General features: G+C 31.5%; 3 protein-coding genes across 3 annotated transcripts; all 3 read left to right on the forward strand.

Annotated features, from left to right (window-relative positions):
* On the forward strand, positions 899 to 6965 carry LOC18586365 (serine carboxypeptidase-like 27). Its single transcript, XM_018129421.1, has 9 exons — positions 899 to 2126; positions 2219 to 2314; positions 2458 to 2550; positions 2653 to 2738; positions 2859 to 3119; positions 4525 to 4652; positions 4736 to 4831; positions 6152 to 6257; positions 6511 to 6965. Exons 1-9 carry the CDS (start codon positions 1763 to 1765, stop codon positions 6649 to 6651), a joined length of 1371 nt encoding a protein of 456 aa, XP_017984910.1. The 5' UTR covers positions 899 to 1762; the 3' UTR covers positions 6652 to 6965.
* On the forward strand, positions 9319 to 11983 carry LOC18586367 (serine carboxypeptidase-like 28). Its single transcript, XM_018128697.1, has 9 exons — positions 9319 to 9743; positions 9838 to 9933; positions 10053 to 10145; positions 10248 to 10333; positions 10490 to 10753; positions 10934 to 11061; positions 11176 to 11271; positions 11371 to 11479; positions 11602 to 11983. Exons 1-9 carry the CDS (start codon positions 9326 to 9328, stop codon positions 11752 to 11754), a joined length of 1443 nt encoding a protein of 480 aa, XP_017984186.1. The 5' UTR covers positions 9319 to 9325; the 3' UTR covers positions 11755 to 11983.
* On the forward strand, positions 15093 to 17011 carry LOC18586368 (tetraspanin-6). The gene is made up of 3 exons (XM_007009729.2): positions 15093 to 15742; positions 15995 to 16311; positions 16819 to 17011. The coding sequence occupies exons 1-3, from the start codon at positions 15251 to 15253 to the stop codon at positions 16856 to 16858; spliced, it is 849 nt and encodes a 282-aa protein (XP_007009791.1). The 5' UTR covers positions 15093 to 15250; the 3' UTR covers positions 16859 to 17011.

The following is a 26403-nucleotide window of genomic DNA, read 5'->3' on the forward strand; positions in this document are numbered from 1 at the left end:
ATACCTATTAACATCCCTGTACAAAAGTGAGATGAGATTACATGAAATATAGATTATACATAGATCATTGACTTGAAACTTGAACAATTTTGGAATATGTAGGTTCTAATTATTTCATCAATTATTGTTAAGAACTGTGGTCCACTGAATTTAGGAGAGAGACAGACAGAGTCATGGATTAATTAAAAACTCTTATCCAGTAAAAAGAAAGTAAATGATTGGAGTATTTGTTAATCCTCCTCCATCATGTTCATTAGATTCAATTAAAAGCTCTCCACCTTTTTCATTTATTTTAATGGATTTTAAGTCCAAAAGATTGAATTTCCAGCACCAAACCCATGTGCACATCTTACTGTTTTTGGTCAAATAGCATAGAAACAACACACAACAAAATAAAAGACAAAAATATCAATACAAGGCCGACAATGGATGTCTTTTAATCGAATACCTTACCTTATATTTGAGTTTAAAACGAATTCATATAGTAAATTTGTATTAATGCATTTAACTTTGATTAATTAGCATGACACAAAGGTACTTAAAAAATTAATTAAATTCAAAACTATTCATATTACATCACAACTAATCACAATCAGTGATTAAATTTAAAAATTTAATAAAGAGAAAAATATAAATTCCTCTGTTCTAAAAGTAAATTGCATGGGCCATGAGAACAACCAATGACAAGTACTAGTATTTACCAAAAGGGAAAAAGGCTCGACCTCAACTGGTCCATCACTTGCATGCTTTAGAATATTCTAAAGCTGCTCATAACTCATGAATGATAAGTCATAACCTCAGTATTAATACTAGTACTTTTTTTACTTGTAGGATTCTTGAAAACAAAGAACAGAAATCAGTAAATTTTGCTTTGCATCTTTCCCAATCCTTATAATTTGTTGCTACATTTTGATGACAGCAAATTTACCTTTTTCTTTATCCCCAATGTTCAAAAGATTGGAACTTTGCAAAAAAAAAAAAAACAACTTGGAACAAGCCCCATGTGCAGCCTTACCTGTTGGGGTGAATTGTCTGAGAGAAACAAAACCAAAACCAAAAATGAAAAAGAAAAGCAAATGCAAAGCATTCATTTGAATCTGATCAACAGACAAACAAGCACACAAAAGCAAAAAAATAAAAAAAGTACTAAAACAAAATAGAAATTTGCATGGCTTAATTGGTTTCCTGTCTATTTTTACACCTCATGACAACCAGCCACAATCATTGGAGATTGTGAATATTAATTGTTATAAATGTCAACACCGCTCTTTACTTTTTAGGATTCTTTGGGAAACTCAGGAGATATTTTGGGATCTGGATATCTTGAGTTTTGTTTCTTGCTGCTGTTAGCTTGGCTTAGTTTGTTCTTAATGCTCTCATGTTTTAGAATTCTGTGGATTAAGTTACTTAAGCAAACTTCAAAGTAACTGTTTTTTAGTGGTTGTTGTTGCTGCTGAGTTTTCTTTTGTTTTTTTATCTAATTTTGTACTTTCATTGTGTCATTTGACTTGTCCGTTTCTCTTTCGCTCTCTCTTGTTTCACTTCAAATTTACATTTTTACTAAACCCCATTTTCTAGGATTTCCAAAAGGTTCCATCTTTGAAAACCCAGAGCTTGTTTTTGTTACTTCTTGATTGGTTACAGTTTACTCAACCCCATGTTCTAGGATTCACCAAAAATTCCTTCATTGAAAACCCGTAAGTGTTTTTGGATTTGTGATTCTGGGTTTTGCTTGTTTTGTGAATTCTTGATTGGTTTATTAATGGGTCAGTCAAGGTTCATTGTTTTTTCCATTTTGCTTTTCTTTTGCTGTACTTGTTTTTGTTCTTCTTTTGGAGATCAAAATTTGGATAAAATCACTGAGTTACCTGGACAGCCAAAGAATGTTGAATTTAATCAGTATTCAGGATATGTGACAGTAAATGAACAAGCTGGAAGGGCTTTATTTTACTGGTTGATTGAGTTACCAGTGAGCCGTAGTCCTGAGACAAGACCACTTGTTCTGTGGCTTAATGGAGGACCTGGTTGCTCTTCTCTTGCTTATGGTGCAGCTGAAGAGATTGGTCCTTTTCATATTAGACCTGATGGAAAGACCCTTGACTTGAATCGTTATGCTTGGAACAACTGTAAGTCTTCTATGATCTATTATTTTTGTTGTTCTTCTATTTATCTTCTGTCTGAATTTCATTTAAGATTGTTTACTTTGAATTGTTGTTAGTGGCAAATATGCTATTCCTTGAATCTCCAGCTGGTGTTGGTTTTTCATACACAAACACGACATCAGATTTATACACTGCCGGTGACAGGAGAACTGGTAACTTATTTGTTTGTATCTGGATAATTTGTATTGATGATTTAGTTGGTTCTGCCTAATGTTTTGCTTTAGCTTCTAGAATCTACATAGTTGATTTTGATATCTTGAAATGATTTTGGGATCTGTGTGTTGTATAATTGCAGCTGAAGATGCATATGCTTTCTTAGTTAATTGGTTTGAAAGGTTTCCACAGTACAAGCATAGAGATTTCTACATTGCTGGAGAAAGTTATGCAGGTGTGACTTCAATCGCGATTTTGGCTGTTATATTTTACATGATTTGTAGTTGGAGCCTGAAGGTTAAATTACAGGACTATAATTTTGGTAAATTACTTTCAGGTCATTATGTTCCTCAATTGTCTCAAATTGTTTATGAAAGAAACAGAGGGGTTCAGAATCCTGTTATCAATTTCAAGGGATTTTTGGTGAGAATGTGTTATTGATGAGAAATTTTTTTATGATATGGTTGGAATTTCAATTATTAATCGTAATTAACTTTCATATTATGGGCAAATGCCTTCTATTTTATTCTGTCATTATATTAGGTTGGAAATGCTGTTACTGATGACTACCATGATTTTGTTGGCACATTTGAGTACTGGTGGACTCATGGTTTGATATCTGATTCAACCTATAGAAGTCTGCGAGTTGCCTGTGACTTGGGATCCTCTACACATCCATCCTTGCAATGCATGAGTGCTCTCAGAGTTGCTGAAGTGGAACAAGGAAACATTGATCCATATAGCATCTTCACACAGCCTTGCAAGGATACTGCAACTCTAAAACGGAACATGAGGGGTCATTATGTAAGTTTTCATTCCTATGAACTCAATAATGGGGCTTTTCCGGTGATCTCAATTATGAATCTTTGCATCTTTCTAGCAATGTTGTTTACCTGTAACCGGATCTATTTGAAACTTATCTTCACATTCAGTCTTGTTTCTTCTAATTTCTGTAAGGAGTTTTTGTCACTAGTTTGAATAGAGTTTGAATGACACTTTATCCTGGGAAGGATGAGTGTTGGACTGAAAGAAGCACATCTTTCCTGCCCATAAATTCAGAGTCATCCAGTAATATGATCATAATAAAATGCAGTTAAGCTGAATTATGCGCATATAAAGCAGGTTATGTATGCTGCATGTGATCTTTATACATAATATGTGATTCATTCTAGAAACAAACACATTTAAGTAGAATTTGTATCTTTCTGAAAATTATGAGAGCTTCCATACTATGACTGGTTTTCTAGTGAAACTTGGCATTGAATCTGTGGGCTCATCTTAGATACTTAATGCAGTTGTTGAATTTTAAGCCTAAAGCTGCAGAAGGGGGTGGTCCCTGAGTGACATTCGCTGTTCAATGATGTTACAACCTGGGAGCGTTGGTTCTTTTGTACTCACCTTCTACACTTAGCGTTTCTTTCCTCCTCTTTTTCCCTTTCTCCTTAGCATGCTTGTGGCCCGCCTAATCAATACAAAAATTATAGAGGGTTGTCAGTATGCAACATTTAGTTGACTAAAGGTTCTATTGACAGTTGTGGACCACCTAGTTCTCTCCTGTTAAAGTTGGTGAACTCAATAAAGAGATAAAGATAAAAAAAGGCACATGTATTCACATTTACATATAATAGCCATGGGATGCAGTAAAAGGTGATTGGCAGTGGTGATAAGACAACTGCATATCTATTTATTTGGTTGTTGTACCTTCAAATATTTTAGGTACCAGTGCTGTTGTCTTCTATTAACTAGGTGCTTTTTGCTAAAACTTTTGGTACATTTCGACAAAACTTCAACCGAGCTTGACATTCCAATATAATGCGTCTACCTAATGTTTTATGTATGTAGTATCAAAGGCATTCAATTTAGGTCTAAATAATTAATGCGGATATTTGAACTCCTTGAATTTTCATTAAACTTTTTTCTTTGTTTTGTTTTCCTCTTTGCTAAATTTTTGTCTATCCCAACTATCTTCTGTATTACCTTGGTAATTGGAATTTAATGGGATACGAATCTTTCCTAAGCTGATTTTTGACATGAATGCAACGGCTGGATGAAAGTTGCTTTGAATTACTGTGTGAATATGATGTCCTCATGACATCCTTAGACAATGCTTAATCTCATCTTGTACTTACCAAACTGTTCGAGTGGAGTTCTTTGCCCCTTTTTTCCTTTCCTGCTCCCCCAATTGACCTTGTCTTCTACCAAAATGCAGCCATGGATGTCAAGAGCTTATGATCCATGCACTGAGAGGTATTCTAAAGTGTACTTTAATCTCCCGGAAGTCCAGAAAGCTCTTCATGCAAATGTAACTGGGATTTCCTATCCATGGCAAACATGCAGGTGGGTAATTGATTTGTATATTTTGGATAATTGCTTTTAGATATCTTCGAGTAGTGTTGGTTTAAAAAATCTTTGTTTTACAGTGATCTTGTTGGAAACTACTGGGCAGATGCTCCTCTCTCTATGCTTCCTATATACAAAGAACTAATTGCTGCTGGTTTTAGGATATGGGTATACAGGTAAGTTTCTCTCTTTCTTTTTCCTTTGTCTCCACAAAAAAGAATTTGTGTTTCCCGAAAAGTTGATATTTTTGTTGCAGAAGTAGTCAGTGAGACTTTTTCTGTCATTGGGAATTTATTTTAGCATAATTAAGAATTTTATGACTTGCAAATGTCAAAGAATCTACTTTTGCATCTTTTGTTTTCCTCTTATTGTTTTTTGGTCTGCCACCCTCTTTAAAATCTCATGAGGTGCTAACATAAGTACATAACTGAATTTGACAAAAGCCTTAGTGAAAACTTTACAGTTGTCAATCAAAGAGTTAATTATCCTTTATCCATGCTATGGTTAGACTCCTTTGTAAATTTACCACATCATGCTCCTCAAGTGGACTCTATTACTCTAGGATGTAAGCCCATTGGTGTTCCCACCTTTCTCTGTTTGACTAGTTGTTGGGCATGCCTTTAAAATAAACCTGCCTTCTGATATTGTGAGAGTTATGAGGCGGAAAGGCCCAAAGATGGTCATGTTTTGTCCTGGAAATTGTTCGACCTTTCACATGTGGATGTAGGGTACCTTTGCTAAGGTTCCCTGGTCACAACTCTCAATAAAGTTCATTCTTTGATTTGTTTGTTGTACTTTTTAAGGTTTAGATATCTGGTCTGGGTTCTTCTCTGTACCTTCCTTTGGTGGTTTGATTGTTTATGCTACTTTTTGACTTCATGATTGTAACGTGTATCTCAGATTTCAATTCTCTATAAGATCTGGAGGCTTAAGTTTTGATGGGTGTAACCTTTTAATATGAACTTGGAAAGTGGAAATGAAACTTACTGTCATTCTTCTGGTCTATTCTCCATGTAACAAAAGAAGGCAGTTTGCTCTTATAATGTAACTTCTTTATTAAGTTAAGAAGTGAAATTTTGTAGGTAATAAAGTTAGGAATTTTTTTTAGATAATGGTTTAATTAGAAAAATATTGTGCTCTAGCACAAAGAATTGCTTCTGCTCCACACACATTTCCTGTTAGTCGAAGATACACTTATATAAAGTTGATGTTAATGCTAAATGTCTGATAAACTTTAATTTCTGATGACAAAATCAATTGTCTTGAAGTGTTACTTTCTGAATTATTGGTAAAGGTTTCAAAGGCTTTAAGTGGCCAAATTCATTTTAGTGAAATGAGTTTCTAGTGGTGATGGCTTGAACAGCTTACCATATCCATCTAGGATTAAAGGCTGGTTATTATTTTTCTACAAGGGATTTTGCAGCCATGTATTAATATTACATATTTTTTTGGCAAAATGCATGTAAATATGATGTCCGATTGAAATCTTTCTCCAGTGGAGACACTGATGCAGTGGTTCCTGTGACTGCAACTCGATACTCCATCGACGCTCTGAAGCTACCTACTGTTACCAATTGGTACCCGTGGTATGACAATGGGAAGGTTAGTACTGATAATGTGATACAGTTTTTGGAACTTGTTTCTGTTGAGATAGGTTACTTAAAATTTTGATTTTGTGGATTAGTGGATACTATCAGATACAGCCATTGCATATTCTTCTGCTAAAGCTCAAAAATAGGTTAAAAAAGAACTAAGATCGTTTTAATCCTCTTGCAACATGACTGTATCATCGTGCTTTCCGTTACAAGGCCTTCATAGATGCTTATCTCACCAGATTTCGCATTTCCTGATACAGGTTGGTGGGTGGAGCCAAGCATACAAAGGGCTGACATTTGTAACAGTAACTGGAGCAGGTCACGAGGTTCCACTCCATCGTCCCCGTCAAGCGTTTATCCTTTTCAGATCATTTTTGGAGAACAAGCCAATGCCTAGTTAAAACTCCTCTTAGTACTACTATTCATTTCCCTCGATGAATAGGCCGAATTTTTTTTTATAGAATCATTCATACACAGGGCCATGAAACAAGTCGCAAAAAGAGACGCATTCTTCTCATGTGCCCTCCATTCTTGCCTACTTTGTTCCTTTTCCTGGATACGTTGAAGTGAAAAGGAAAGTGCAGAGAGATTTGGAGTTTGAATTTAGAATACAAACTTTGCCAAAATTGTAGAATATTTGTATGAATTCTATTCTTTATAGGACTTAAAATAATGAAACCGAAAATGTTGATCAAAGCCAGTTGTGATTACCCTGTATGGTAGAACTGTAATTATTTTGGAATGAGATATTCTATTCTTTATAGGACTTAAAATAATGAAACCGAAAATGTTGATCAAAGCCAGTTGTGATTACCCTGTATGGTAGAACTGTAATTATTTTGGAATGAGATATATTCTTCCTATAATTAATAAAAATGTTCATGCTCTTTGCTTTTATCACCAGAAAGATCATCAAACTCTTCTACCCTATGAACCTTTTTGTGGGTAGTTTGGCTGTCCTGTTGTTGTTGCTGAGCAAACCAACCAAAAACCCTGTTGGGTTGATGTCCTGATGAGACATATTAAAGTATAGGTTTGGTTGGGTAGTTGATATTCATATAGGTTTTAGGTCAATCTTCCCTTTCCCACACTTTGGGAATCCAAGTTCTTGTTTTAGGTCAATCAATGCCTCCTTTTTTTTTAGTTGGATGCCTTTTGTATTTTAATTGAAAGTCAAGTAGTTTGTTATTTTAGGAAATATGTGTTTCTCAAGAACTATATTTTTTTTTTCCTTTTGAAAGGTTCAAAGAACTAATTTTTAATTTGTATAATTCGTAGTTGGAGTTGAAGATGTTGGTTTAATTTTTATTTAAAATGGTTAGGACTTAAAAGTGAATCTCTCTATGAAAAAATTCATGGAATTTCCTTTTGAAGATGATCAGATAAAAATTTAATTTTTTAAGCTGTGAGAGGAAGTAGGTTTCGATTTATATATTTAATTTAAAAAACACTTATCAAGTAAAGAAAAAACTTTATTTATAAGTCTTAGACTCATCTCATTTTTTTTATATGAGTGTCGTATTATTCTACCTCATTGACTCGTCAAAAAATTTTACTCTATTATGAAATGCTTGTTGTATTGACTCTTGATCTACAAAAGAAAAACACTCACTTCAATTTAAATTTATCTCGAATTTAATATTTTTTACTAGAATTTCACGTCAACGAAAAAATTAGATAAATTTTGATACCATTTGCACTGAAATTTTTTAAGTCAAAAATTACACTGAATATTTAATTTAATTTAATTTAATTTAATTTAATAATATATATATCATATTAAAAATTTATTTTAAAAATTAAAAAAAAAACTTGATTCCGTGGGCAACAAGTTTCCGACATACGAGGCGTTCGATGGGGCGGGAGAGCGGATCCCAATCGTCTGATCCAAGAAATTGTACTTTATTGGTAAGCGAAAAAAAAATAGAAGAAAATCACGAGGTCCAAAAATTTGTAGTAAATCCAACGGTGGATTTTCTCTGGTTTGAACGGTGGATATTAAGACCACATGGACCGAATTAGAATCGTGATCTGCTTATTTAGAAACTGCATCGGCGCCGTCAATGGATAGTCAAAACAAACTTTTGTCAAAGCAACTGGCGGCAGAGCTTGAATCTTTGATACAGCTCGATTTGATCTTCTCGTCTTTGCAATTTTTACACGCAATTAATTTCTTTTTAAAATATCGGAACATTTTAAAGTGTAGACACAGCATGGCTGGAATAAGGCCTTAAGGATTTATTTATTTATTTGCTTAAGGAGAAATTTATGCTGTTCATATTATATTTCAAAGTATTGCATCGTCATCATGTTTAATTAATTTCATAAAATATCAAAATAATTCATTTATTTATATAACAATATCTAATACAACCCATATCAATTATAAATTAAAATTTCAATACGTCATTTCGTTCTCCAAAATATAATTTTTTTTATCTAAATCTTATATTTTTTATAAAGGAATCATCTTAATTTAATAAAAATGTAATGTAATTAATACTCAACAACATTATCTTTATATATTCTACCTTGAATTAGAAGTAAAACTCAATTTAATGATTTTAATATTTTATATTAGTAAGAGATGAGATGAATCTCGAATTTATAAATAAAGGTTTTGTTCTACTCAATATTGCTTTTCAATCGCTTTCGATCATTGTAGGAACTAACCATAACCATCCAAACTGGTAGAAATCATTGATCTTTTGGGTGTTGAAATGGTTCAACAAAATGTGAAAAGGCTATCAAGGAGAAATCGTGTGTGGTTCAACAAAAGGAAAATAATATATATATATATTTTGCCTAAAAGAAGTCAAGACACTAAGATTAATGGACTTTTTTGGGGTGGTGATCCAATACATTAAAATAATTCCCATATAAAAGTTCCCCATGCACGTTTTAACAACTAATTTTGACTCCCAAAACACTTAGACAAAAAGGAAAATCAAAGCTTCAACTAGTTTAATCTAAAAGTCAGTGAAAACAAGTTTAACAAACCAATCGAGACACTTAATTTAAGAGTCCCAAACTCCAAAGTCTGGACCTCACATTTCCAAAGCATTTTGTTGCTGAATGATGAGAGATCATTACATCAACAATTCTTCTTCTTCTTCTTCTTTGCTCCATGTTTTGGTCATTGGTACCCTTCTTCTTCTATCCACAGTTTCTTCGGCCTCGGCTGCAGGTGGTAATCACCGGAAAGAGCAGGAGAGAGATAGGATAGTCAAGCTACCAGGGCAGCCACCAAAGGTCAACTTCTCTCAATACTCTGGCTACATAACTGTTGACCCAAAGGCGGGCCGAGCCCTGTTCTATTGGTTGATCAAGGCCCCTTTTAAGAGTCAGCCTGCATCTAAGCCGTTGGTTTTATGGCTCAATGGTGGGCCTGGCTGTTCATCTGTGGCTTATGGGGCCTCCGAGGAAGTGGGTCCCTTTCGTGTACGATCCGATGGGAAAACTCTTCGTCTGAATCCCTACGCTTGGAATCAAGGTATACAACACAACGTAATTCAAAGTCATAACATATGTTATTGCACATCTCATGTTTATATACTCTTAAAGGCAACTTGTATTATTTTTTGCAGAGGCGAATTTGCTCTTCCTTGATTCACCGGCCGGTGTCGGATTCTCGTATTCGAATACTTCGTCCGACATATACACAGTTGGTGACAAGAGGACAGGTATAATGTAATTATACGTTAAAAAGACCAAGGCATGCAGCTAGCAAGAGTCATGCAATAACACAAAATTGTCAAAGATTTAGTTAGCCTAACCCTAACTAACTCTTTCATTGTTACAGCTGAAGATGCTTACACATTTCTCATCAAATGGTTAGAGAGGTTCCCTAATTACAAGCACAGGCCCTTCTACATTGCTGGAGAAAGCTATGCAGGTTCTTCCACCAATCCCCATTTCGAGTTAATTAATCTTGCATTAATCTGTTAATTAATACCTAATAAACTTTGGGTTACTCTTTGATCTTGTCAACTTTCAGGCCATTACATTCCTGAGCTATCCCAACTGATCGTCCGCCGCAACAAAGGAGTCAAGAATCCCGTCCTTAACTTCAAAGGTTTTCTGGTAAGTCAATATTATGGATATGGCAAGACTTACCCCATGAACATTTTTAATTGGTTTATTAGTTATTACTATGATCATCTTTAATTTAGTAATTTTTTTTAAAATTTTTAATACATTCTTGTTTATGTTTTTAATTTAATTATGAATTTGGATCAGTTGGGAAATCCGCTCCTCGATGATTATTACGACAATATGGGAACTCATGAGTATTGGTGGAATCATGGTTTGATATCTGATTCTACGTACAATGACCTGAAAAAGTCATGTCTAAATGACACATTCTTATTCCCAAGAGATGGATGTAACAATGCTCTAAATAGTGCCTATGGGGAAATTGGAGACATCAATCTTTACAACATCTACAGCCCTCCTTGCAATGGGATTGCCACTCTTAAGCATAATCTAGGTCAAATACCATTGGTAAAGCTCTTTTTCTATTCTCACTTTCATGTTCATGTCCATGTGAATTTCACATGGACCGTACTTCATTTCTCAGTTATTAGAACGTGCATGCTATGAATTAATAATCTCCAAAGGAACATGATGGCAAATAGTTGCCTTATTCTTACTAAGATGACCAAAAGGTCTCATGTATTTCAGCCATGGAGATTCAGAGGTAATGATGAATGCGTAGTAATGTATACGAAAAAATACATGAATAATCGAAGGGTGCAGAAGGCTCTTCATGCAAATCTTACTCGCCTTCCTTATCGCTGGGCTACTTGCAGGTTTATTTCATCTTCATTTATTATTTTTTTCCTCTCAATTTCTTCAACTTATCTTCCCCAGTTCACTAAGGAGGCTAAGCTAGATTTTTCTTTGGCATATATATGTATTTGCAGTTCTATCATTAGGGGAAACTGGACTGATTCTCCAAAATCCATGCTTCCTATCATCAAAGAACTTATTGCAGCTGGCATTAGAATCTGGATATTCAGGTAATGTTCCTTCTTATAATTCCTTGTGTTAATTAAGTTTACCAAAGGAAAACCAATGGCTGGAGGGTAATCACAGATATTATATGTATTTTTGAACAGTGGAGATACAGATGCTGTTTTGCCTCTGACTGCAACCAGATATTCCATTAAAGCACTTAAGCTGCAGACCAACATCAGCTGGTATGCTTGGATTGATGATCAAGCAGAGGTACTTAGCCATTTTTTTTTCCCACTTGGAATAATAAAAGGAAAAAAAATAGGATTCTACAATAATTAACTTTTAACAAGTTTTGCTAATGAAAATGGATTTGGGTGAAATATCATGATCAGGTTGGTGGGTGGACAGAAGTATACAATGGTCTAACCTATGTGACAGTGAGGGGTGCAGGGCATGAAGTTCCTTTGACACAGCCTAAACGTGCCTTGGTACTGTTTAGGTACTTCCTGAGGAATCTGCGCCTGCCGGCTTCTCTTTCCGATTAGCTAGGATTAATTTGTTCTTATGATCCTGCTGATCATCAGAGATTTATTTACAAATAGCTAGCATTAACAGAAAATTACAGCAAAAAAAAGGAAAGAAAAAGAATTCCGGGTTTAATTAATTATAGTGATTTAATTGTTGTATTACAAATTATATTATTTATACTTGCCAATTAATTTGTTGTGTTATATAGTGATAAATTGAATAAAGGCAATTAGATGTATTTATGTTCCTTGTAATCTTTCTTTATTGTTTTAAATTCAAAGTTGAAGCTTACTTTTCCACATTGTTATGTTTATAATTCATATTATGTGCCTTGATGTATTTTTCAAATTATATATCTATCAATAGCAATGTCAAACTAAGTGTGCTCTAGATATAAATTACAAATACTTGGACACATATATATGTTGAACAATGAACACGTATGGTGTTTATTTTAGTACATACTTTTTTGAAAAAAAATCACATAATACTTAATTTTTTTTAATTATTCATAAAAAATCAAATAAGTCTGTATTCTTTTGTTATATTCATTTATATTTTTATATTTTTATTTTGAGTCAAACAGGTCATTATGATTTTTTTTTAAAAATCACATAATACTTAGAAATCTTTTTAATTATTTATAAAAATTTAAATAAGTTTTTATTATTTTATTACATTCATTCATATATATTTTTATTTTAAGTCAGATAAGTTATTATGATTAATTGTTAATTAATTATCGTTAATCAAAATATTACTTGTTATTTTATGCTATTGGTGTTGATGTGACATATTGTCATGGTCACATGACATTGCTCACTGTCCATATTAATGCCACGTTAGCACCACATGTGTATAAAACGACAAATATTATTTTGATTAATGATAATTAATTAATTATTTATCATAAAAATATATTTGATTCCAAATAAAAATAAAAATTTAATTGAATGTAATAAAAAAATAACAATTTATTAAATTTTTTAAAATATTATTATAAAAAAATTATATTTCTCCTGTTGTAATGCCGTGTAAGCAAAAACAAAATAAAAAATAAAGAATCATTACTGATTAAAAAGTTGTTAATTAGGTTTGCTATCATTGTTGAATAAGTAGCAAAGAATATGGAATGCAGGAAAACTAAGGTGGAATCCTGTTCTGGTATAAGAAACTATTGTCAAGTCTAGTGGAGCCGTAAAGAGAATGAGAAACAAGCCACTAAATATTCTATCTCCACCCAAAAGATGGAAAACCACGAGTCTCATGGCTTTGAAAAGAAGCAAAAATGGGGTCCATTCGTTTTCAAAAAGTAACTTCTCACTCAAACTATAACTTTTTGCAATTTGCCAAAATGCCTGTTCTTTTGTTCCATTCAGGAAGGCTTTATCTCAATGGACAATCAGATTATTAGTTTCCAAAGGTTCCAGTCACCCATTTTTATAGGTGGATTTTATCCAACTTTAATCTTATATTTATTTTTTAGTTTAATTGGTTTCTTGTAATGGGTTTTGTGCCTGCATATTATATTTATTTTTTCTCAATGTAAATTAGTCGAGGTCCGGCTCAACTCAACACAGTTGAGTTCTTAAATATATACCAATTAATGAATTAAATATTAAAATATATTATTTATTAAATATAATAATATTCTTGAACCAATCTAAAACCAAAAAATAATGTCTAGTCTCGAATAAGTCCGTCTTGGAAAAGCTTATTACTAACTTGTCGAGTGATAATTAATATTTACATAAAGAAAATCAGAACAGGAGTGAAAATAGACTCACTCTTCATCATCAATAATTTCTACTAATAAATATAATTTCATAAAAGAAAAAAAAAAAGGAAGAAATTGTACCTATCACTAGTATTCTACTATTTATTCCTTGCTTGCCTTGTGCATTGCATAGTCAATTGATGCTTCTGGATAGAGCAGCAGTTGTTTCTGAATTGGATTTTGGTGATGCCTTTAGAATCTTGTGGTACTCAAGAGAAGAGGATTTTTAAGAATCAACTTTTCCATAATGCCTTTCTGATCGAGTCTTAATGGGTTTCAAGAGAATTTCCCTCTCGAAGTCATATATATATATATGGATTAGATTGATTCCCAAAATTTGAAGTTATGAGATAAGAATAGTCCATCTTATCAACCGCCCTTATCTTAGGATAGATATTAGCAATGAATAAGTGTTGTCTAAGTTTAAACTATATGTGTAGGGAATATTGTTAACAATAAATCACACATAGTTTAAATATGAATAAGATGTTGTGAGTCTTTAATTTTAAATTATATGTCTCGTAATAAAATTTACATGATATCACATTTTATCGTGTTTAATTGAATTTCTTGATAAACTTGTTATGCATACATGAAATATCAATTATGAAATTTGGCATTATATAACAAAATTTTAAACAAAAATTTTACGGTGTTAAAATTTTAAAATGAAAACGTATTTTATATCTAGATCAATAAAAAAAAAATCACATATAAAAAAAATATTTAACATGACGCAACACTTACTGTTTACATCTACAATCAAGAAAAATTAATTATAAATATAAAATTACAAAAAAATACAAAACACGCATAAACAAACACTAAATCCAAACATCGAAAGAATCTAATTTCATACACATTAGTGTCCAAACCCATAGAACATCCTCTATCTTATGTAACCCAGTGTATTTCCTACTACTCTTCACATTCTTGTAGCCTTGTGAAATACTCACAAAGAATCCATCTCTCACATAGAGACTACATCTCCATATCAATATATTTAGAGAGTCCTACTATTTGGTTCTAAAAAATTCATATCCATTAAGTATATTCATCCTTTAAATAAGCTTAATCACTAAGTAATTCACAACCAATAAAGTTTCACCGATATGTAACCTCACTCTCAATTCAAAATTTGAGTTAAATATCTCATTCGTACTATTAACTTCTTCATTTGGTAGGCTAGATTATGCATGATGTATATAGTTGCAAATTATAAAAGATTAATTTAGCTTGTGGTCTGGGGCTGCATGTCCCACATATACTCCCTTTTCAGTGTATTGAGAGGGCAGCCTTTAGACGGTATAAAGTGTAGATAAAGTTCCTTAATCACTAAGAAGTATAGATTAGTGATTTTCAGCAGACATGGAAATAAAGTTTGTGATTATACCCTCCTCATACAGGGAAAAGCAAATATACACATACATAATAGAAGAGAGAGAGAGAGAGAGAGAGAGAGCAAAGGGGATTAACATTTTGAATTCTTGGAAGGCTTTTTAGCAGCTTAAACAAAAAAAAAAGGAAAAGCAAAGCTGTGCATGTCACCAATAAAAAAAGAAGAGAAAGTAGAACAAGACACCATGTAACAAGAAAAGAAGCAAAAAACCAAAAGAAAGATAAAGATGCCAATAAGTAGAGAAGAAGAGAGCAGCACGTCCAGTGGTGCAGAATAGAAGGCTAAAGAGCCTCCCCCCAAAGAAAAAAATTGGGTGAAACTATCAAACAATTAGAAGATGTATAGGTTTAGCAACACAGTCATAGGTTTCTTGAACCTTTTCACACTGTTAGCATCGATACCGATCATCGGAGCAGGTTTATGGATGGCAAAGAGTAGCACGACCTGTGAAAGTTTCCTTCAAACCCCACTCCTTGTATTAGGCTTTGTCATATTGATAATATCTTTGGCAGGTTTTATTGGAGCTTGTTTCAATGTGGTGTGGGCACTCTGGGTTTATTTGCTTGTCATGTTGTTTATCATTGCAACCTTGATGGGCTTGACTATATTTGGATTTGTGGTTACTAGCCGAGGGCGTGGCCAGGAAGTTCCTGGTAGGGTTTACAGGGAGTATAGGTTGGAAGATTATTCACCCTGGTTGAGAAACAGGATTAAGGATCCCAGGTACTGGAATACCATTAGAAGTTGTTTGTTGAATTCCAGGACTTGTGCTAAAGTTGCCTTTTGGACTCCTCTTGATTATCTTAACAAAGACATGACCCCAGTCCAGGTAAGAATATCTACCATTTTTTTTTGAATTTTCATCCTTCAAGAAAGAAAAAATCTTTTCTGGTTTGTGGTAGACTGGTATTATGGTTCTTCTGATTTCAGTTTTGGGTGTTTCTTTTCCTTGTTATAACTAAATAAGTTTGTTTTCAAATCTCAAACAGTGAAAGTGACTCCCAGAGATTTCATTGAGAATCTTGCTTTACTAATATAAAGCTGCTTACTATATCAAATTAATTAATATTTTTGGATGCAGTCTGGTTGCTGCAAGCCACCAACATCATGCGACTACAACATGGTGACAATGGTGGCCCAAAACCCAGATTGCTACAGGTGGAACAATGCTCCAACCATGCTCTGCTATGAGTGTGATTCATGCAAAGCTGGGGTGCTTGAATCTGTGAGGAGGGATTGGCACAAACTCTCAGTTCTAAACATTGTCATGGTTCTGCTGTTGATTGGGATTTACTCAATAGGGTGCTGTGCTTTCCAAAACACTAAGAGGGCTGAAACTGATTACCCTTATGGCCAAAACCGGATGTCCAAAGTTAGACCAAGATGGGACTACTACTGGTAAGTCAATCAATCATCCAAATTAATTACTGAAATATTACTAGTATTATTATTATTTTTTTAATTTCTTTTATTTATTTTTGAAAGAAAATTAAAGAAAACAAAGGGTGTATAGTATTGGTAAGTCAATTTTATGTATGATCAGTTGTGTAGCAATTAATCTGTCATATTTTTCTTTTCTTATAACAATTCTTTTATGGGGTTCACCATATTTATTTGACAAATTGAAATTAGAAGAATATTAACTTAGGGTAGGGCCTAGTTGGGCCTGGTAGAATTAACCTGAACATGGGTCCATTTCAGTCCAAAAGGCAAGGGGCCCACTTAGAAGTAGGTCCCATAAATATTTGACCAATAGCCCACAGTTCTTAATTGTTAAGTTTTTTAATTGAAAAAAGGGTAATTTAAATCTTTGTTTTTTTTTATCAAAAATCATACATTAATTAATAAATTAAATATTTTATTAATTATTAATTTATTTTGTAATTTTTAATTTTTTTATGACAGGTGGAGATGGTGGCGTGACAAAAGAGAGCAGCTTTATTAGCAGGTTTTTGTCTTTCTTTTTGCTTTTATCTTCCCCAAAACTTTCTTGGTGTCAATGTTCTAATGGCTCTGTAAAGATGGGACAGTTCAGTTATTTTTCTTTTGTATGGCATTGCAACTTTTCTTGACAGAGTTTCCATGGTTGCTTTTTTTTTTTTTTTTTCTATGTAAAAAGATGGGTTTAGTTGAACTTTTCTTTTCTCAATTTTTGAAGTAAGGGTGCAATTTAACTTTAATTTCAAAGATCATGCAAGTATCTTTCCTTCTTTCAGTTTGTATTACCTTTTGACATTAGTGTAAGTTATAAAGTGCCTATCAATATGAAAATCATGACATCACATTAAAAAATACAAAATATTTTATTTCTCTAAAATATTTTATTTTCTTTGTTTCTTATATTTTTGTTTTTGCGATGTTTTAAATTTAAATTTTATTTTTAAAATTTAAACTGCACGAGATTTGATTAAAGTTCGACATATGAAAAAAGTATGTGCCAGAATATATGTACCTTATTACCTAGTGGGTACATGCTTAGTTGTATTTTCAACCCTTTAAATCTTGGAGGTGAGATAGTTTTAAAGCTTGGCTTTGTTAGTATAAATTACTTAATAATGTTTGTGGATATTCAGGTAAAAGTCTTAAATTTTAGTTATAAATTTACTTAATAAATAAATCAGACTATTAATTAACTCCTAAAATAATAAATGCATTAAGGAATAAACCTAAAACTTTAATTAAGGATTGACTCAAGTCACCGACCTCTTATTATAAGGTTGATAATTTAATTAATTAATCAATATTATGATAGGATTGATATGACAATTAATCTCATCTTCCTTTTATTATAAGGAAATGTGATACATAAGGTACTTTTTTATTGACAAACCAAGAAGTGTATTATTCTCCTGTTCCAACTAGAACTATATAATTAAAAATTCCAATACCAAAAACTAAAGCTAATATATACATTTTTTTTACAATTTAATTTTTCTATATTTCTTTCTTTTGGAATTTTAAATTAATTCAATAAAAGGGAATGCATGCTACCACTCTCACTTTTGGGCTAATTAATTTTCTATTTAATGCCTCTTGGAGATGAGAATTTTTTCGTTGAAAAATTTTGTAAAAAAATAGTAGATTTAGTTTTTGTCAATAATTGATAGGAATTCGTTGAAATTTTTCAACAAAATTTTTTCAATGAAATTTTTTTCATTGGTAAATTTTGTCAAAAAATAATAAATTTAGTTCCGTTGAAATTTTTCAATGAAATTTGTTTGATGGAATTTTTTTCATTGGAATAAGTAAAGATTCTTTTGTAATTTTTTCCGTTGAAATAAGCATTACAGAGAGTAGTTAAGTGAGGCTCCCAAAAATTTTAAAATATTTTATTTATTATATATATATTTTTTAATCAAGGGTGGACGATAGTATATTTATTAGGAGCGTGACCCTTCCAAAATTTTTAATAATTTAATTATTATATATTTTTTAATTCTTTTTAAAATAATTTATATTTACTAATTAATATAAATAAAAAACAACAAAATGATGATATAAATCATAATCAATTTTGTCTTAGTTCTTAGATTTCTTTACATCTATTTCTCTTTTCTTTTTCTTTCTTTCTCTTCTTTTTTCTCTTTCTCCTATTTTTTCTTTTTAATTTTTTTGAAAAACATTCGATGAAATTCCATTACTTAATAGATGCATATAAAAGCTACTTCATTTTAATAGTATGCAGCAAAAACATATAAGACATGTCATAAGTTGCATATAATGAAACAGAACACATTTAAAACTTAACAGTCTACCAACAAGAACAACCAAAGTTTAGAGCCATTTCCTTCTGAAACACAGGACTAATGCACAATTTCCATACAAAGCTCTCTGATTTACAAAAAATCTCAACAAGCATTGGGTGTCATCCTTACTGGATAGATCTCAATCTAACTATACATCAATATTGAAAAGAAAATTAATCTGGTAGATTTTCTTTGACTTGAAGGTTACTCATCTGGAATTAGTGCTGCCAAGATCATGATTGTCCAAATATTTGGACAACTGGGTTCTATAAGAACCCTGAAAAATCTGAGGCTAAGGGGAAATTTTGGGAAAACCAGAGAAAACGATTCAAAAAAAAATCTTCCAAAAACAAAAAACAGATCCAACGGCAACAACCAAAAATAAAAAATTCCTAAGTATTCTAGCAGCAGACGACCCTAGCCACAAAAAAAAAAAAAATCAAACATCACAACAAACATAACAAAAAAAAAAGAAAGAATTCTAGTCAGATCTGAAAAATGAGTGAGAGGTGGGTTTAAGTGTAAAGGAAAGAGTTGATTTTTTTTGGGTAGGAGGAGAATCGGAAGGGAGAACGGCAACAAGGGAGGCTAACCAGTGGAAAGTTGAAGAAGGAAGAAGGAGAGAAAGGAAGAGAGGAGATCTACCGAGCGAGAGAGAAAGAGAAAAGAGAAAGTTGAAGGAGAGAGAAAGAGAGGAGATCTGCCGACCAAAGGCAAAGTTGAAGAGAGAAAGAACGAAAAAAGGAAAAAAAAGAAAAAGAAAAAAAAATTAGGGAGAGGATAGAGAGAGTGACGACTAGAGAGAGAAAAAGAGAGCCAAAAATGAAAGAGCAAGGAGAAAATAAGGTTTAAATCTAGGGCTTGAGGGCCAAAAACGGTGTCGTTTTGTGTTGTCTCTGGGTGGTTGAATTAGCACCAAACGGTGCGTTGCAGGAGAAAGAGCTGGTGGTTTGTGGGAATTTGCTGGTTGTGGATCAAAGCTTACCAGGCCCACTATATTTTCTTACCACCAGGCCCGTCTATTAGGCCACCTAAAGGCTTTGCTACATCTTGGGCCAAAAAAGAGCCCACACAAGGTAAGGCCTCTCTTCTTTTTTTGGGTTATTTATTTTTTTGATTTGGTTTTGATTAAGTATATTGTGAAGTGGCTAGTTTAGTGTATTGAAAAATATTTTAGCTAAAATATGTGAATGGTTTAAATAAGATGAAATAAAATGTTTAGAAAAAATATTTAAATTTGGGAAGGAATATTAAAAAAAAAAAAAACATTTGAATTAGAAAAAATAAAAAAAATGGTAATGGTTATAATAGTAAGATCTTTATATACATGTGTCCATTTAGTGTTAGAAAATCAAAATAAACAAAAAATAAATAAATAAAAAAAATAAAAATGATAAGTGAATGAGAAGAATAAGATAAAACAAAAAGAAAGAAAGAAATATTTATATTATAAATATATTTAGATACTTGTAAATATAATATATATATATATATATAAATTTATGATACAAATATAAAATTATAAGAAAAATGAAATGATTATTTGAGTGATTTCACCTAAAAAGGGCAAAAAGTTACCTATTTCGGGTGGGTTATTTAGGTACGGAGTTCGAGACAGATTTTCACAGAAGTGTTGGGATAAATCTGAACTCTAAACTTCGATACCCGTTAAGTCAAATAATCGTTGTTAAAATATAATAAATAAAAAAATACATGATGTAAATATAATTGTTATAAAAAAATAATGAAATGATTATTTGAGTGAGTTCACCTAAAAAGGGTAAATAGTTGCCTCTTTCAGGTGGGTTACTTAGGTATGGAGTTTGAGACGAATTTTCATCGAAACGTCAGGATAAATTCGAACTTTATACTTCAATACCCATTAATTTAAATAATTTTTATTAAATAATAAAATAATAATATACATTAAAAAAATAAATAATAAAAATAAAAATAATAAAATATGTAAATAAGACAATAAATCACCCTAAACTATTAAACATATTATTGTATAAATTACGAACCAATTAAATTAATAAGTGCGGTCATGTAGACGTCATCCTTTTATACTGTCATAACATGTCACATTTTATCTTGTTAATAGGGCGAGAATTTCGATGATGGGATTTCCTCGAAGAGCTTGTAGAGACAAGTTCTTCCTGAGATATCCCTAGGTGAGGAAAATTTTGAGATTTCACTAAAGTGTTGGGATAGTTTACGAATGGTTGTCCAATAAACGATTGTCGACCTCATTGTTTAAAATTGAACAAATTATAATATCATTTTACGATTGCATCACGTGCATCCGTAAAATCGAATAAAAGATTCAATCAGAAAATATAATAAATGATTAATTAATAAAAAGATTTAAGGAAACATAGAAATAGAATCAAGGTAAGCTACGATAGGGTAACTTAAGATTAAATAGTACTGTTCGTAGAACGGACGTCATTGAGGTGCTAACCTTTCTTCGTACGTAACTGCACTCTCGAACCTATTTATAAAAAAACGTAGATCAGTTCTCGTTCTGTCGACAGATCTAAAATTAATTTAAGACTTTGTCGATTAGAATCAGGTTAATAGGTGGCAAAGTACACCTAAATAAAAAAGATTGGTGGTGACTCCAAGATATTTTATTTTCGTTCACGTCTAGTGGTCGGGTTTTCGAACCCGGCACGTTACGACACCAGCAACATAAGGCATAAATACGAATCTTGATAGGTTGCACATGTTATGAAGCTGGAGCCAACAAGTCCTGTGTTTTTATTTTTACTTCACTCTCTTTTTTGTAACTTATCACAGAAACATAGTTCATTCTTCAAACATCGAACACAATTTTTTTAAAAGATTATTGTAAATTTTTTTTCTTGTTTCTTTTAATTTACATATTATATAAAATTATTATTTATTATGAATCTCTTGATTGTTGATTAAGTTCAATATATTAATATTAAAAATTTTCAATCCATAATCCTCTTTATCTTTGGTTCCTAATAAAAATTGATTAACTTTGTTTATGAGAATAAGACTTTTTTGTAACGAGATATTTTTGATAGTTTGGATATATATATATGGGTTTCTTTCGATGAAAAGCAAAAAAATTAGATTTTCCTCTAACTAATTCACTTTTAATAGATAAGGACAATTGTTAGATAAATAAATTGATTGAAAATGACAAAATTTATTCGTGTTTGGACTTTTTCAACATACCTTCTCGAAGGGGAATTCAATAGTGTTAGTTAGGTAATTTGCTTTTGGAGAAAGTAATACCTTTGAAACTTATTTTTTATGGTATTAATTAATGTTAGCTTTGTTAAACAGCTGAACAATTCATCTGGTATGTGGGACCATGCACAGTTGCCACATGTATATTTGTTGGCGAACTAATAAATGCTCTTCAAATTTAACCATAAATAAATTTAATTATTTGAAAAATCTTTTTTACAAGTCTAATGTTCAGTATCAGTCACATTCTACTCTATTCAATTATGCTAGGCTCTAGTTACATTAATTCTTCTACCTATACAGGAACCCACCTTGGTCCAGTGCTTTGACCCCACATCAATCATTCGGCTAATTCTTCCGCCTATAGAGGAACCCGCATTGGTTCGCTACTTCAACCTTACATCAATCTTTGGAGTAGATTATAAATTACATTATGAACCTACAAGATATGTTTATCAAGTAAAAGATCTATTCTTAATATTTTGATAGGTATGTAATAAAATATAATTAAAAAAAGATAACAACAATTGACCAAAATATTGCCAATTATTTTTTTAATAATTTAGAACAATTAGAAAAATCAGCAAGCCGACATGTGTTTTGTTTTCAGATGGTGTAACGAGTGGACCGAACTCATATGACGAGTGCAGGTCTTGTTCCAATTGGTCTTGTTTGGCTGCAAGGCATTTTTTGGTCGAGGGCAAAAGGGAAGAAAGGGATAGCATAAGAAAATAAGACAAAGTAAAGAACAAAACAAAACAAAAGAGTGACAAATTAATGAAATCATGTTGTTTGTTTTGCAGGAAAGAAGAGGAAAGGAAAATGAAAAACAAAAATATTTTATTGTTTCTCTTCTCCTTTTTTTTTTCCCCTTTCTAAGAACTCATTTTCTCATATTTGTAAAATTAAGGAAAATATTAATTAAACTCATCCTCCAATACTTTTATATAAAAGATTTACAACAAAAATATATAATTAAAAATATCATATTGATGTACATGAATCCATGTGTTTTCAGTTCTATCAATTAATTTATCCATCTTTGGAGATTAATTGACCCTTTTTGCTTCTAGTTGAAAGAAGTGAAATGGCACATGAATTTGACCCTTTTGTTAAGGCAATGGGTGGTGATCATAACCCAACGGCTTGGCTTGCTTCTTAAATTTTGTTATAAACTCACAGTTGACATTGTGGGGTTCATTTCAACTACCATGCATGACTCAATCAATAGCAAGCAAAACCCAGTTTGAAGACTTGGTGGGGGCAACAACCCTAGAAAAGTGGGCAAGAAATTAATTGGGAACATGACTCTTAAAGGCAAAATTAAATGGAAATATTGCAATCAAAGTTTGCATTTGATATGTCCACAAAGAGGTCATCTTTTAAAACGTTTAGGTTAAAATATTCTCATTCTTCTAACTTTTAGTCATAATTTCATACGGATTCATTAATTTTTAAAATGAACAATTACCCCAAAAGTATAAACATTATTAACAAAAAAAATATAAAAAAACTAAAATATTTTTTTTTCTTTCTCCCATTTTTTTTTCTCAAACAATGTGATTGACCGGCGACACTTCCATTTGCCAACTGATCACGCCACGACTGGTGCTCCCCAAAGGAAAGGAGCACCAATCAAGTGCTCCGCAAGGGAGAGGAGCACACTTGAATTTTTTTTTGCAAAAAAAGTTATATAATAATAATTTTTAAAATTAATAAATGATAAAATTGTCTTTTTAATATTATCACGTTATCAAACTAATGAAAATACTAATAATTGACTAATGGTTGAGTTTGTATGTTATTTTTTTGAAACGAAGTATTCATCTCGAAAATGAATGGATTCCTTTGAAATTTCAATTAAAATATAAAAAAATCTAGATATTTTATGCAAACTCTTATTACTTTATCCATTTCTTGAAGCTATGTTGACACATCTCCCTTATTAATGCAACCAAGCCACTTGCAAAAAGACTTCCATTAGATATTTTCTTTCTCAAAATGAACACAGATTGAGATTATTTTGTCTTTCATTTGTAATTAGATGGACCATATTATCATCTTCAACACCATCCAACTTGATCAAGTGTATGGGGGGAATCAAGTCAGCTTTGCTGTTCAAGATTAACTTGGTAGAGAAGGGTTATGTCGTTTTCGCTTTCAAGGTAAAGGGTTATCACAAATTCGAGATTCGCATTTAAATCTTGTAAAAATAAATAATTTTTAGTGATAAAAATCAAATAAAAATCGATCTTATTTGAAATCAAAATTGAGTATGATGTTCTGAATTGATTTGTTGGTTTGAGAATAACTATCAAGTGAGAATGCCTTACTTTTGTGTTGACCCACAAAAGAAATTGTGGGTTTCAATCTTCTAGTTTAGTTCACTTTTAACTTTTAAATTAATTAAAACAGCCCCAAATTCAGAATGTTTCATCAATTTTATATGGTTTCAAGCATATTAAATTATATTTTAATCTTATACCACTATATGCTCTCTATTATTGGATTCATACTAACCCAAAGAAAAAAAAAAGGCCAAGCCTACACATTGAAATTTATAGATGAAAAATCTGAATTGTCAAAAGAGAAAATAAGGTTTGAAATTAGTTATTACTTGTGAAGTCTAGATATATGGAAAGTTCTAAAACAAGTTCAAGTTTCTATATCCAAGAAGGACTAATCCCATCATTTTTAAGCAAAACTCCAATTGAAATGATCAAGATTGGACTGCACATTGATTTTTTGGGTGCTAAGAATAGCCACAGGAATAGTTTTTGGTTCTTAAAATTTTGAAGAGTAAAAATAAAAGTCCTTTATAATTAGTTACGAATAAATACGTCAACATCAAAGGACATTAAATACAATGACATTTTGAATTATGAGAATTATATATATTTTAAAATGTGATCAACAATTGTCATTTTCAATTCCTCAAATTAAATGTTTTTTTTTCTTTGTTTACTATTCCTTACCTGCTTCAAGAAGATTTCATCATTATTACGTATATGAACCGGTGTATCTACCGCGTAACCGCGTAACAAGAGCCAAAAGAACATCTATTGCTCTCGAAATTAATTTTTGTTTAAACAAATGATGGAATGTTTGGATTACTAAATTAAGTAATGATTAGTCCTTTGATTAGGGATAAGACTGTTCTATCAAAGAAACAAGAGGTTTTTGGAATTTGGTTATTTATATATAATTTTAGTGATGATTCATGAACAAGTATCCTCTTGTCAGCTTGCTTGAAAGAATAGTTCAAAGTATACTCCCCTAGAGAATATATATATATATATAGAATTAAGGGGGGAAATTCAATTGGTTTATACTTGCTAAACAATTAAGGAAATTATATGGTCAAGAATAGGGAGGTGACAACCAGGCAGAAACATGACAGCGAAGGTGATACCTTCAGATTCTTTAATGTGTCCATGTAAAAATTTCAGGATATAGGCCATAATCAGGCTAGACTTCAAATAGGGGAGGCAACACAGATTCCTTGAAGACTTAATTGCATCCCTTCGGGGTTTTTTTTTTTTTTTAATGTTATAACAATATTCTTTAAAAAAGTAAATTATTTTCATTAAATTTACTTGTGAATATATTTTTTAAAAAATATTAATCAATTAATAATGAATTACTTTAGTCAGAAATGAAAGTTTCGTAAACGAGAGAGATTACGGTATTATTTAACCCAACTTTTGATTTGAATGAATTAAATTATAAAAAAGGGCATTGAATGAGCCTTAGAAATAAATGAAAGGGCATAATGTATCAAATATTTATTAAATTTCTTTTAAGGTTCCATATATTTTCTGTTGTAATCGCCATAAAACAAAGTGTTATTAATGATATGTACCCAAAAAAAAGTGTAGTTAAGGAGGAGATAATTAATAATTTTATATCTACTTATGTTTGTGTATACATTGTGGTATAAATTAATTAAGGATACAGATATATTGAATTATTTTTATTTATTTCTTTATCCTCATATCGTTAGGCTCTCTATGTCATCTCAGGTTCTTGTTTGACCTTTTAAAGATTGGAGTAAGGTTGTTTAATTTTATAAACCAATAATGCTGATTTTAATCAATAAAGAAATAGATTCCCCAATAATATTAAAATCCATGCTTTTATTTGGTATAATAATATTCTAATCCCTTTGATGAGTACCAATAATGAACAATTGACTGACATAACTTTATCGGGGTTTTCTTTAAAAAAAGATTATGAAATTCTAATTCCATTGACTTCATATATAAATATATATTGTGAAAAATGTTCATGTTGATAATTCTTGATCGAATATTATTTATGACCATTTTTGATGCATCTAAAATATATTTTTGATGTCTCACATTGATAAAAATTCATTAATTAATTACATGATATCCCTCAAAATTATTGGAATGATTAAATTTTAATATAGATAAACAAATATTATGGGCAAAAAACAATTAGGTAGTGCCGGTCAAGCCAGAAAGGAGACGTAGTGGAATAGGCATCGTAAGCAACA

The sequence above is a fragment of the Theobroma cacao genome, chromosome 10, assembly GCF_000208745.1.
Source record: "Theobroma cacao cultivar B97-61/B2 chromosome 10, Criollo_cocoa_genome_V2, whole genome shotgun sequence".
NCBI lineage: Eukaryota > Viridiplantae > Streptophyta > Magnoliopsida > Malvales > Malvaceae > Theobroma > Theobroma cacao.

Coding starts and splice junctions, on each gene's coding strand:
- LOC18586365 (XM_018129421.1), top strand. CDS start 1,763: ATGGGTCAGTCAAGGTTCATTGTTTTTTCCATTTTGCTTTTCTTTTGC. Junction 4,653..4,735: donor TATCCATGGCAAACATGCAG/GTGGGTAATTGA, acceptor TTTGTTTTACAG/TGATCTTGTTGGAAACTACT. Junction 4,832..6,151: donor TTTAGGATATGGGTATACAG/GTAAGTTTCTCT, acceptor ATCTTTCTCCAG/TGGAGACACTGATGCAGTGG.
- LOC18586367 (XM_018128697.1), top strand. CDS start 9,326: ATGATGAGAGATCATTACATCAACAATTCTTCTTCTTCTTCTTCTTTG. Junction 11,272..11,370: donor ATTAGAATCTGGATATTCAG/GTAATGTTCCTT, acceptor ATTTTTGAACAG/TGGAGATACAGATGCTGTTT. Junction 11,480..11,601: donor GGATTGATGATCAAGCAGAG/GTACTTAGCCAT, acceptor TATCATGATCAG/GTTGGTGGGTGGACAGAAGT.
- LOC18586368 (XM_007009729.2), top strand. CDS start 15,251: ATGTATAGGTTTAGCAACACAGTCATAGGTTTCTTGAACCTTTTCACA. Junction 15,743..15,994: donor AAGACATGACCCCAGTCCAG/GTAAGAATATCT, acceptor TTTTGGATGCAG/TCTGGTTGCTGCAAGCCACC. Junction 16,312..16,818: donor CCAAGATGGGACTACTACTG/GTAAGTCAATCA, acceptor TTTTTATGACAG/GTGGAGATGGTGGCGTGACA.